The sequence below is a fragment of the Euprymna scolopes genome, chromosome 3 (assembly GCF_053919585.1).
Source record: "Euprymna scolopes isolate OS-2025 chromosome 3, ASM5391958v1, whole genome shotgun sequence".
NCBI lineage: Eukaryota > Metazoa > Mollusca > Cephalopoda > Sepiida > Sepiolidae > Euprymna > Euprymna scolopes.
Window position 1 is genome coordinate 149,759,976 of NC_136484.1, and position 14,044 is coordinate 149,774,019.

A 14,044-nucleotide genomic window follows, 5' to 3' on the forward strand; every position below is an offset into this window, starting at 1 on the left:
ATTCAAAGGAGGTAAGTTAAATCAAAAGTATTGGGTTCTTTTTACATTACAATTGATTTTTTACGTAACAATAAATTCATATTAAAGATATATATATATATATATATATATATATATATATATATATATATATATATATATATATATATATATATATATAAAGTATACTTTTAAAATAAATACTTAGAGCTGGATTAATGGCAATCAGATGGCAGGTATTATTTTGTTTTTATTGTTGTTGTTGTTGTTGTTATTATTATTATTTATTAGTAGTATCTGTTGTCATTTCTTTCTGGACTGTTGTCATTGTTATTATAATTAATATTAGTTGTTATTATTTTTATTGTTATCATTATTAATATTTTTCATTGTTATTGTTATTATTATCAATATTATTTGTTTTTGCTGTGGTTATTATTATTGTTATTGTTATTATTGTTGTTATTGTTATTGTTATTATTATTATTGTTATTATTATTATTATTAAGTTAAATTATCTATTATTTCTTCGTATGACAGATCAGTATTCAGTGATATCAGCATGGATACAGTCATTGTGAAAATAATGGTAGGTTGAAAAAATATTTACTTTTTTTATCTTGAACGTTAATATTTGTTAGGTAAGACCACAATAAAGGCGGAATTTTCGCCCCATAACAAATAATAACAGTAAAATCTTGTAAAATAAAATTGATTCGCCGTAATTTTTGCAGTATTCTCAAGAAGAAAGATTCTAAAAAAATATCATACTTTTATTTTTACTCTTCGTAAAACCGGTAAATTTTCGAAAAGTTCCCCAAAAAGCTAAAAACGAGAAAATTGAAATTGCATGTTATTTCTACATATTTTTACGTAAATAATGAAAACAACGTGATTTTTAAAGTTCTCTCAAAAATGAAATAATTGCTCAATTTCGTTAAGTTTTATAGATTTATTTTTAAAAAAAGACTGAACTATGTTTTAACTGAAATAAAATAATATACAAAAAAATTCTATTTTGCCCTCCCATCTTATCAGAATTTATTTTTGCGTGTGTAGGGGGGGGGGGCGATTCACATCTTAGTTTTTTGACATATTAAAATATACTGGAATGATGAAATAAAATATGTTTAATTTTGGGTCACAAACGTTGCCGATTTAAACGATGTTTACAATTTTTCGGAAAAAAGAACTTGGAAAATATGTTAAAATTATTTAAGTTTTACGACTTAAAAAAAATATTTAATTAAATTTAACAGCTGTGTAATTTCAAACGATTTTCGAAATTATTTCTCATTTTTTAACGGTTGGAATTTTCAAGCTTCGTGAAAAAATGTGGAAGATTCTGTCTTGAAACTTATTATGAATTAAACAGACAATTTTACTGTGAACAATTTTTAAATAGTTTTTAATCGGTGCCGTTTTTGAATAGTGAATAATTAAAAAATATATTTAGGAATAGACGTGAATAATTTCTTCTACGGAAGGTCAATGACGCAGTAATCTGTTCGCACTTTGCTGATAAAAATCGTAGCGTTACTCGTTTCTTTTGTCAGAACAAAAATATAATTTCTAAACGAAGTAACTTAAACAATTATGATTTAAGAAGTAATTAATTTTTTGTGCCTAGTATATTTTACAATATGTTAATATTAAATAGAAATTTGACTTTTAGTTTATGTTCATGCAAAAAATTTGTATGGGAAATAAGTTTTCGATAAGTTTAATTTACGGATTTAGTTAAAATTTTGGAAAAACTTGGTTTTATGAATTAAAAATTGATATTTCTAAGAATAAATAGGAATTTAATGAAAAATAGTTTAAATGTAATTATTTTCGGGATACAAATTACGATATTGAAAATTAATATTAAAGGAAATTCTGTTAGTTAACGGGCTCTATATCAAACCCGAAGTTAACTGTTTTAGATGCTGCCTGCTTAAAATATGTTTTTTTCTGGATATTCTATTTATATGTCTTTTTCATAATATTTAAAGCCAAAGCTAAATTTTTTGCTATGTTTCACTTGAATAATGATTTAACAAAAACTTTCACTTGTACTAAGTTTTCCCCTATATTTTTAATGTTTTAGAAGGCCTGTGTTTTGTATATCTGCGACGCCATATTAATTTTTTTCATTTTTCATGTTTTGATTATTTTGTAACGTTCAAATCAAAATTTTGTCCGTTTTATTCAGTGTAGAGTAAAGAATGTTTATATGCAATTTTAACCATAATCCTTCCTCTTCAATATACGAATACGAATTACGATGAATTAATTTTATTTCACTAGTTTTTACTTGTATTTTTTATGATGGGTGTTGACAAATAGTGTCATACTTAATATTGGTGGTTAGAATCAACTGTTAAAATAACAGAACGAAATAAAAAAAAAACTGTATTTTTTCTTTTATCATTTATGCTGAAATTGCGCATAACGACCGATAAAGAGAAAACATTGAAAAATTATCATTTTTTTATATCCTAGCTAACACATTAATTAACACATTAATTAAAAAGGAAATCGGGGAATATGATTTGTAAATACATTTCAATGTTGAACTTGTAGCATTGCCTATCCCCTTTTAACATGTATCGTAATTTGTATCCCTACACAGACCTAAGTCTATGGATGTCTGGTTAATTTTCTATACATGTGATATTTAGGCACGACAAATTAATGGTACGATAAATGCTTTCTGATATTTTTTTTTTACTTTTTTGCTAAAAATCTTTGTAAAATATAAACAAGTTTTTTTCAGACTTAGGGAGGAATATTTTTAAAATTACAAGTCAAACATAAAAAGAAAAATGTTCCCTAAAATTAGGACAAATAATATTTGTTTATTTCTTTAATCGTAACTGTTTTTTGTTTTTTTGTAAGCTTTTTTAATAGTAAAAGTTTACAAATAAATGAAAAGTAAAATTATTGAATTTATCTAAATCTCGACCTGTTACTACGTATCCAAACAGTTTTATTGTTTATGCATGAAAAATTAAGGCATGACAAGGCACGACAAATGGCTCCTGCTGATTCTCTAGTCGTGTGATATTTAGCCATGTCATTTGAATAACCTAGGATTCTTATGTCAACAACAAGCAGCAACCAATTTTAATTTAGACGAACTGGCATGTTGTTTTTTCAATAAAAATCTTTGTAAGAAATAAGCAAGTTTTTTTCAAGCTATTTAAAAACACACGAGTTAAATATAAAAATAAAAATTGTTTCCTTAAAAGAAAATATTTATTTTCTTTTGTTTTTAATTGTAAACGTTTTCTTTTCGGGTTGTTTATTAGTAAATTTTCACCAAAAAAATGACAATAACAAGTATTTTACTCGTATTTTTTTAAAAATATTTCTCCCTATGTCTGAAAAAAAAAAACAAATCGCGTTTATTTTTTACAAAGACTTTTAACGAAAACGAAAACAAAAAACAGCATGCCAGTCCATCTAAATTAAAATCGGTTACTTCTTGTTGTTCTTAATATAATAATCCCAAGTTGCTCCAATGTCGTGCCTGAATGCCACACGAATAGAGAATCAGCAGCAGCCATTTATCGTGCCTTTATTTGTCCTACATAAATAGTACAACCCTACAATTATTATCTATTATGCTTATAAATAAATCCAAATTTTTATGTTAGAACCTTTAATATTTTTGTTTTGTTTTTTTGTTTTTTTTTCTCCCCAGAATTTTGCTAAAAGCCTGACGAATTCGGATAGAGCTTCCCTTTTTTTACTGGACACTCAACGGAAAGAATTATTTTCCAGAATTTTCGACGCAGGCATTGAACCAGAGAAATATATAAATAATGAAATAAGGAAAGTAACGCAGCAAACAACGTTATTATTTTAATGCCTGAAATTAAATCGATCGGATTCGCCACGTAAAACCAGAATAGCATTGCATCTCAGAATCTCATCACATCGATATTGGATTCTGTTTAGCATGTGATGCGATTGGAAGTGTAATTTAGTGTGTCCGTGTTGTGGGGACGTTTAAATACGATAAAATGACAGGAACATCTTCTTTAAGGCGTTGATATGTCGTCGGCTATTATTGCTGGTGTGTCTTCAAGTTCTCAGCTTAATTAATTCTCTTCTGAGAATTAATTATCTTGTCAGAGTTTTCACCGGTTGAAATTGATTGTTCTGAATTTTAACACCTTATGCGAAGCCATGTAAACCACATTGATCTGATCTTTTCACCCATGAACCTCAGCAACATGGCCCACTGATGTGCGCTGACATTTTGAAACGAAAATAATACCGACTTGATTTTATGTCTCTCTCTCCTCGAAGACAAGAAAATACTGGTAGAAGGCTTTCAAATATGAGGAGCTTTTGAGCTTTTTTCAGCTTTTTATCATTGTGCCATACGGATATGTTCAATGTGTGTTCTATAAATAATAAAAAGTTTAAATGATTTCATATTCTATCAGACCCGCCAATTCTTAGAGTAGTAGAAACTTGGCGATTTACTTATAACAACAAGTGATCCTCATTTTTTTGTGTGGCTGTCCTATTTGTTAATCGGATTCGATGAGAGAATTTTACATTTTCCGCTCGTAATTATTTCTTGACAAAAAGATGTTTCTGTCAATAAATTGCCAATAGTTCATCCTTTGCTTTAAGCATGAAGCGGTTGGGGAGTGATTGCCGTACAATTTATCAAATACTTTAGGGCTTACTATACGCTAGACACTGGCCAAAATACCACATTCAGAAGATCCACTATAAAAGAAAGATGTTAGTTACAAAAATTCATCGTTGAGAGTGGAACAATAATTACAAATATTCAAAACGACAGAAAAAAAACGTAGTTCAATAAGCCTTCCCAACCCTCCAAGTGATAGACAGAGATCTCATTAAGAATGATGTGTCGAGGTAATCTGTCTGAGCTCTTTCTACATGAAAGTCTGTGGAGTAAAAATAACCTTCCTAATGACATAGAATATGGTTTCCGTTCTTCTATATCTACAGCAGATGTGCTTACGGTTATATCTCATAGGATTAGCAAATCTCTCAACAGAGGCTTCCTTTCTAGAGCAATTGCTCTTGACATATAAAAAGTTTTGATAGGGTATGGCATAAAGGTATACTTCAAGATTTTCAGCTATGGTATAACTGGAAATGTCTTCTTAATTATAAAATCATTTCTCTGATAGGTTCATAAGAGTAGTGTTTGATGAGCAAAAATCAGAAGCTCACAATATTAATACTAGAGTCCCTCCTGTGCCCAACTCTCTTCCTGATCTACATTAATGATCTCCCAAAGCACATGCTAATGTCATTCGTAAATATTTATGCTGACGACACTACCATCTATGGCAACACATGAAAGGCCGTAAATGACCAAGTTCTCTGTGATTCCTTCTCTTCTGATCTTGAGCATGTGGTACAATGAGGAAAGAGGTGGCTGGTTACTATTAATGCATCTAAAACCAAGCTTCTATCTTTAATCAACGTTTTGATCACCGTCTGGCATTAATTAAAATGCATGCTTCTCGTCTTAAAGAGACTCCATGTTTTGGCCAGCTTCTGGGTCTGACCTTTACTCTTGATCTGAAATGAAACACGTACATCATATCTGTTGCCAAGGTCGCTGGAAAAATGGTGGGATCCTTCTACCGCTCCGATAGATATTTCACTGCTGATGTCATTCTCTATCTATATAAAAGACAAGTGCGTCCATGGATGGAGTACTGTTGCCACATCTGGGCAGGAGCTGCTAGAAAGACCTTATCCTGCCTTGACAGAGTTCAAAACAGACTTTGTAGCCTAGTGGGGATGCCCTTTTCTCTTCCTTGCAACCTCTTTCTCACAGAAGAGACGTTGCGAGCCTGTTTCTGCTTTATAGTTATTTTCATGGCTAGTGTTCGTCTAAACTCCAATCTATGGTCCCCCTTTCACACACACAAAAAACACACGTCTAGCTGAAACGACTGTCAATCATTTCCCCAACTCTGTGCATAAACTTAAACGTAGAACACAGCTTTCTTAGAAGTGCACGTCTATGGAACTTTTCCGTTTGTCAGCCGACTACATTTTGGTAGTCTTCAAGTTCAACGTAAACATTCTTAATGAGCCGTCCCCTTAATGCAATTTACCTCTATCGATTACTGCGATAATATCCCATTGACTACTGTACACGCAACTTATCCTCGAGTCCCTCCGGGCCTTGATAAGTGGTGACTCCTATGTAATAAAAAAAAAAAGAAAAAAGAAAATGAAAAATAAACCGTTTTATTTTTAATGCTTTACAGGTTTCCGATGGATAAAGGTGTTGCCGGATATGTGGCATCAACTGGAGAAGTTTTAAATATCGCCGATGCGTATCAGGACTCAAGATTTAACAGGTACATATTGAGCTAAAGAAAAACTTCGGGTTTTTGTCAAGATTGTTTTACTTTTAATTTTTGCTCCTTAGACGGGACGATGGTGACAAGCAAGAGAGTTTTTTTTTTCTGATTATCTTCCTCTCAAATACCGTGGGAAAGATTTTGTCAGAGTGCCAATGTCTAATTATCAAGCCAAATGGACAATAGAAACTGGAAATCAAAAATGAGCATACAATCTTGACTATAACTGAGTTTGTAAAATATGATAAGCCGTATAGAGTCAGATTTTTAAAAAATCTGAAAGTTAAATACATAAATACGTGAAAACAGGTGCAAACGCAATTGCTTTGTTACATCGCATAAGCGTAACTATCAAATGCAATTCTACGTCTAATATTAGGCAAGTTTTTATTAGCACTATTTTGTACACTAGCTTTAAAATATTAAAAGCTTCGTTAATATTCAGTAAAAGTCCAGAATTAACAGAATTTAAGATGCATATAAAACTGCGTTAGGAGGGGAAAAATTCTCTAGAGAATATTCTAGATTTTTTTTGTGTGTGTTGGGGGGGGTAAAAATTGAGTTAAGTGTAGAAGTCTAAAATTAAGTTTTTAATTTTTTTTTTTTTTTTTTTTTTTTTTTTTTTTACACAATTTGAAAAATCTAGATATACGACTTTAACGAGTAAATATAACGGGTGATATTTTAATTTTTGCTCAACGGTGCCAAAAGTCACGTATAGTTTCAGTTTGACGTGCAAGAGATTTTTTTGTGTGTGTGTCAGTTTGATGCGGGAAAGAGTTAATAAAGATCTAATGCAGTTGAGGCACTAGAATTTTTCTCTTTTCATACTGACGAACACACTTCTGGTGACGTACACACACTTCTGGTTTTATTGCTATGAAATTAAACTTTCAGTGATTGCTCGAAAGAAAAAAATTGAATATCAATTAAAATCAATAGTAATGACTGTCGAAATTAGCATAAATGAAAAATAAGTAGAAAATTACGAGAATAGTTTTCGAAGATTTTACTTCCACAGATTACGCTTGATCAAAAATAAAGGCGGATCAATGGGACGTGAAAGTACACATTTCAAATGTTATTCCAACAGGACAATAATATAGCATTGGTTATAGTTGAAATAAGTTTTAGAGTTTCTATATTCCGAACTACCACTGAACTTTTAGAGCCCCCAAAAGAAATTCACATTTAAAAAATCCAATATTTGTGGAAACATTAAAATTTAGCGACAATAAGTTTCATTGTAGTAAAACTACGTTTAAAAAGAAAAAAAATCTTAGGCTATTAGTAATATTTGCTTTAAATGTCAAATTTTAATACGTTCTGTAGGCACAATTACAAATATTCATACACGCCATATTGCTTATGATTCCAGCTGAAGTATAAGAATTTAAAGCAGTGTTACGGCAAAATTTGTTTTTTGTAGGTTTCCTCAGTTCTAGGATGCCTCAAATCTATTTGAAACATCTAGATGTGTTAAATTAAAAACAGTTACAATCAAAAGATCTAATCCGGAGCCATCTATCGACAAACACATTAATAGTTGAGTGTTTGGAACTTAAGAGTTCTTGATTTCATTTTATCCTTAAGGGGAGGGGGCGATGTAAACTAACATCAAGTACGGCGATAGGAATGTGGATTAATTTGTTAAACCCAAGTTTGAAGGTCTACGACTTTAAAAATCGCTGATCTTGAATAACCTATTGAAGTGCTGAAAATATTAGACTCAATTAGAATAAGATGTTCAGGCACCGACTGTTTTACATTGTAAAATCCCCCCCTCGAAAAGGGGGCCTAGCGTCAAAGGGGGGGGGACATTTACCGCTAACGCTACATAACGAGGAATATTTCAACTTAGCAAACAAACTATAGTAAGGTGGTGGGGAAGGGGTTAATAATATACGGTTATTTTTTTCCCATCAATAATATTTAAAAACCAGTGTGAATTTATATAGTTGAAGAAATGACTTAATGGTTTAAGAAATTAAGAAATTGTACAATGAAGTGCAGATTTAGGGTTCAAATTTAGTTCGAGAAAAAAGTGCTATGAATCTGTTTAAAGTGGATTCAAGCAATCTTATTCATCGAAAAGAATTCACAAGTCTTAGAGTAAGCCTTTATCAACGTCCGTTTAAATAACAGGTCTAACCCACATGTTCCTGCCTGCTAATCCTTTAAAAGGTTAACTAAAAAAATGCGGTCTAATAACCATGATTAAAGTTTTGCCAAAGTAAGAGGTATCTAAATTTAAGTTTCAATTATAAATTTCAGTTACTAAAAATCGTTAAATTACGTCTCCCGCCGTGATGGAAGGATGCGACACAAGGGTAATAAAGTTGGATTTGAAAAGCAAGCGCCCTAGGGGAAGAGCATTCTGGCCATAGAATGCCTAGCAACCAGTCAGTGTTTCCCCAGTATGGGTGCTTCGGGAGTGTGGGAAGCAAGCTAACCCCCTTTTCAAAGGGAGCGGCAAAGTCTGGAAGTGGGCCTCCTAGAACTGAACAAGGCCAAAGTCATACTTTGGCCAACAAGCCATCTCAAAAATGATTTGGAATCTGTTGGCCTTTGGTATAGATTTGAAGACTCGACTGCGTTGCAATAAAAATTTTAAATAGCAAAGGAGATTAAAACTAAGATTCTTCTGCCTTTAGGTTTAAAGGCCCATATCTAAATTCGCAAGTTCAAAGGGGGGGGGTAAAGTTTGCTTGAGACTTTACTTAGAAAACCAAGGTTATATCTATACATATGCGAATATGCCGGGTATTAAATAGAAAAGGGAGAAAACTGAGGATAAAGAGTAGTCAATATTTATTCTTGCAAATAAAATGGCGGAAAAGTTCCGATAAAACATTTATATACACAAAATGATTAAAGTATTACAAATTTTAACACGTAAAGAATTTAAATTCCAACATTTGAGAGAACACCAAAAAAAATCGCCTTTTATAAGGAATACTGCTTTTCCGGTTCCAGTCGGAAAAACGCTCTCGGTAATTGCCTAAGTTAACGATTAATCCGCTCAAATGCCGGAAACCCGGTTTGTTTAAGATACGGGAAAAGCCATTGAATTGGGTTTTTAAGTATAAAATACGATGCCTTCTAGATCGGCAGAGAACCTCAGCTACAATTCGAAGAGAAACGGGCGTTCGTTGTAACTGCCGAGTCTTCTAGTTTTAAGAGTCGTGTGATGGCTGGGAAGGAGGAAAAAAGTTAAAATTCTAAAAAGTTTTAATGAAGGCACAGTTCGTTTTTAATCAATGACTAAAATCATTAAGCAAGGCACCCGGAATACCCGGTGTTAAAACGAAAGACGGAAAGTGTACTGGACCTGTTATTACTAATGCATTTGGTAAACGATAATATTGGCGATATAAATTTATAAAATCCGAGAAAAAATGGATTAAGTACTCATTTGCTATAAACATAAGTTAGCGTAAATAGTTACAAGTAAAAGTGAGCAGCCACTAAAATAAAAAATTAAAAAATAAAAAAAAAGCGTCTAGACACCTTCACTCACAATATTTACGGTTATTCATATTAAATATTTTAACGCCAATCCGTTCAAACTAGGAACGGTAAAATCGGCTGCCAAATTTCTAAACTACATTTCCTTTAAAATAATTCAAGTCGCCAATAATAACGTTCACCGCCGCCATGGACAATAGGATTCCTAAAACAGAAGAGCGAAAATGTTTGGTTTTATGTTCGAAGATGCCGAATCAGTAACAAGTTTGAGATTTGGGCTCAATTGATCAGTCCATAGCGAAGAACCGCGTATCATCAAGTCGGACTGGCTGTTTAACCCATTGGAATTAGAATAGAGTTTTAAGTATACAATATATATTATAAGTCCTTCCTATATACAAGGTTTTGTGGGTTCAGAGTCGTTGTCGTAAGAAATTGTGTTCGTAGTTTGTAGTACAGTCATCCGGATAAGACTGTTCAGGGGAATTGAAAGTTTCCATACGGCTCGCTTTAGCAGGTTCGTAGACGGGAGGATAGTATGGAACATATGACGGTCCGATATAAGCGTTTGGTGTGCAAGTCGGTGAATAATACGTAGTCCCGTTCCCAGGGGGACTATACGAATAGTTGAAGACAGGTGTGGACGTATAATATACTGGACCAAAAGGGGGTCCGGGTATGGAAGGTCCACTTGCGTCAGAGTAACATTGATTGGCATAAGGATTATAATTCAGGTAATTTGAAGGAAGCGGCGTTTGGACTTGGGGCTCCGTCTCGTATTGGGGAACTGCACGATTCACCACGATTCTCGTGTTGTTCACAAGGACTTTGCTCTGGAGGACACATTTGTCAACTGCGTCGATGTCGTTGAATGTGAGAAATAGAAAACCAGTGTATTTCCCGGAGTTGTTGATGACCCATTCGATCTTTTCGATCTCTCCGAATTTGGAAAAGGCCGCACGGATATCATCTTCAGTCGTCTCTTTACGCACTCTCCCGGTGTATATCATTTTCACATTCCTCAGTTCGCCCGGGTTTTTATAGTAGGGCATTGCGCGTCGAGTTTCCACACATTGGTTGTTGATGATGTGAGGGCGACTCGCCTGGATCTCGTCAAGGGTGACGGATTCTTTGAAGACAAGAAAGCTAAAGCCCTTAGAGATACCAGTCACCGGGTTGCGGACGACCACACAGTCTGTCACTTTTCCCCACTGTTCAAAGTAGTGCTTAAGGACAGCTTCGTTCGTCTCTCGACTTAAGCCGCCGACAAACAATTTGCGGTATTTCTTCGCTTCGGAATTGACTTCACGCATTTTCACTGCGGGTTCAAAGAGAGCAATCTTCAATGAACTACGATCGTAGACAACTTACTAATTCGGTTGCGAAAGCTTTGTCTGCAGGTTCATACGGATTTAGGCAATCTTTATAAATGGTCGGAAAATCAATTTGATGTTTTTTTGTGTGGGTGGGTAGGTTACAATCTAAAACATATTGAACTCTTCCAAGAGTGAAAATAACACGGAAAGCTATTTCCTTTCTTTTTAGAATATTTTAAATAAAATGCAAGCATTGGCTAACCACTATACAAGAGGGTGGTGGTGGTGGTGGTGGTGGTAGTAGTAGTAGTAGTAGTAGTAGTAGTAGTAGTAGTAAATAATAATAAGAAGAAGAAGCTTATAGAATAAAGATCAAGAAGACAGAAAAAACGCAGCAAATACATGGAGCTTGCCAGAGACGTGAAAGTAATATGAAACGCGAAAAAACTCAATATAATGCAAATAATTGTAGGAGCACTAGGAAAGGTCTCGACAAAATTGGGAAACAGACTACCCGAAATTGGAATCAATAGCAGATTGAAACCATACAACACATGGTAATGGTAAAAACAGTCGAAATATTAAGAAAAATCTTTGAATGCAGAAACCCACATAACCAACAAACGCTTACCAATCACACATAAATAAAAATAGGAAAACAAATCGCAAAAAACTAAAGGAACTGAAACTGCCAAAAATTCCATAAACTGATATTTAGAATGAGATTTGTCGAGAAAAGTCAAGGAGGATGCAAAACAACGAAGAGAGAGAACGCTAACCAGACCTCAACTGGGAGGGCGCGATAGTATTTCAATTTTATGGGGATAATTGTCACTCAATTGCCATCGAGAAATCAATGGTAAATGGTTGTTGTGATAACACAAAATAATTTGCAATAGTAATCAAAAGAGACAGAGACTGCTGGAAATCTAGGGTGACCTATCGCTCAAATTCTCGAGAAAACCACTAGTTATTACCAGCGAACAATCGCGGTTATATTGAAGCGGTTAACTCTCAAAATGGCTGCTAAAATTGATCGACTAGTTTTGTCTGATTTTCCAAGCGAAGATAGGACAAATAAATCCAACGTATTAATTTTTTTTTTTTTTTTTTTTTTTTGCGGATTTTTAAAAAATTTTATTTTCAAATATAAAGTGTTTTTAATTTTTCACGGATTATTTTGCAAATATTAATTTGCTTTTTTTCTTTAATTTCCATATTAAATTTTATTTTCACAAATTATTTTGCAAATAATGTTACTGATTTTTGCAGATTTCTTTTTACTTTGAAAATATTAAATATTTTTATTCTTAAATATGAGATACTTATTTGACAAATGATGTCAGCGTTTATTCAAAGTCATTATTTAAACCCGGACTCTTAGAATTAGTGTTATGGTTAAGGGAAAATATGTTTTGTTTTGTGAGAAATATATATATATATATATATATATATATATATATATATATATATATATATATATATATATATATCATTTATTTAATAAGGGTATACATCAATTAGGAGTGTTGGGTAAGTGGTAACTCTTTATACCATGGTATTTCGAAGCCCACTGCTTCTCATCAGAAGAGTAGAGAAGATGCTAGGTAACATAATAGGGATGCGACGTCTAGCGATAGTTACTTTGGGAGCGAAATAAATTATTGAGGCTGTGGAGATCAATTTAGTTTCTCCAAACAGCCTCAATATTTTATTTCGCCCCTAATGTAACTAGCGCTAGACGTCATATCCCTATAATGTTACCTAGCATCTTCTCTAATTTATATAGTTTTATACCTTCATTTTCACTCTTTATTGACTTCTGTATAAGTTCGAAAACAATTTTGTTGAGCTTCGTATTGATCTTATTCTCTTTTCCTTTAACTCACCCATTTATATATATATATATATGATGCTTCCCGAAAGGATGAAACACTAGTGTCTGTAGGTATTTAATATATATATATATATATATATATATATATATATATATATATATATATATATATATATATATATATATATATATACACGTGAGCTTGTCGTTTTGTGTGCAGAACGAACTCTACTAAATTTTATATATAGGAGATTCAAACCTATAGAACAAATTCGATTTGGTATTTAGCATGTAAAAATAACTGCTAAGGAGTCAACATTGAAAAAATGAACTTGCCAGGCGTAAGTCAACTAAACGGATTGCTTCTACGCATGCACAAATATATATTTGTACTTTTAGCAACGTTATTTTTGAAGATTTTATATGCATATTGACTTAGGTTGGATAGTAACGAATAACGCTGGAGAGCTATATGTTTTGGTTTCGATTCTAGCTGATAGCGTCTAAATCGTGTTTCCTTTGAAATCACTACTATTGGTACAATATAATAATGAATAGAGAATTGGCTCTATAATAATAATAATAATAATATGAAATCTTCATGAATTAAAATATCATAGTATAGCGAATTTTATGACCAGAAAACGCCGGGCGGCCTGCTAGTAATAAAATAAAATCCTTTTTTTTATCGCAAAAATCAAACAACAAATTAATATTTGTGGATTAATTTGTTCGCTCACTGCTCGGAAAATCAAAAAATCTAGTTGGTAAAATTTGGTAGCCATTTTAGGAGACTTTTTAGATTTATTATTTACTAACGAAACCCATGTCCCAATGTCGCCTGGGAAAATTGAGGAACACAAAAAACTCCAGCTCCCAACCCTGCAACTCATATTACGATTTTTATTCTGATGTTTGAAATTATCAGTAACAATGATAACAAGTAATTTTTATTGAAATAAAAATTCATTTAAAATGCACTAATTAACTTCCTGGTGACGGAACGCGAATGGATATTGCAATGCTGTTTTTGTGTACTATAACCAACTCAAATTCTTTTTAATCTCTGTAATATTATTTAT

General features: G+C 32.6%; 1 protein-coding gene across 1 annotated transcript in view; it reads left to right on the forward strand.

Moving 5' to 3' along the window:
* The window catches only part of LOC145259750 (putative 3',5'-cyclic phosphodiesterase pde-5), a 166,589-nt gene that overhangs the window by 83,224 nt on the left and 69,321 nt on the right, over positions 1-14,044 (forward strand). The window contains exons 13-15 of the mRNA XM_080117462.1: positions 520-568; positions 3,671-3,822; positions 6,246-6,338. Of these exons, the coding sequence (XP_079973588.1) occupies positions 520-568; positions 3,671-3,822; positions 6,246-6,338 (294 nt within the window). The remainder of the gene's footprint in view (positions 1-519; positions 569-3,670; positions 3,823-6,245; positions 6,339-14,044) is intronic.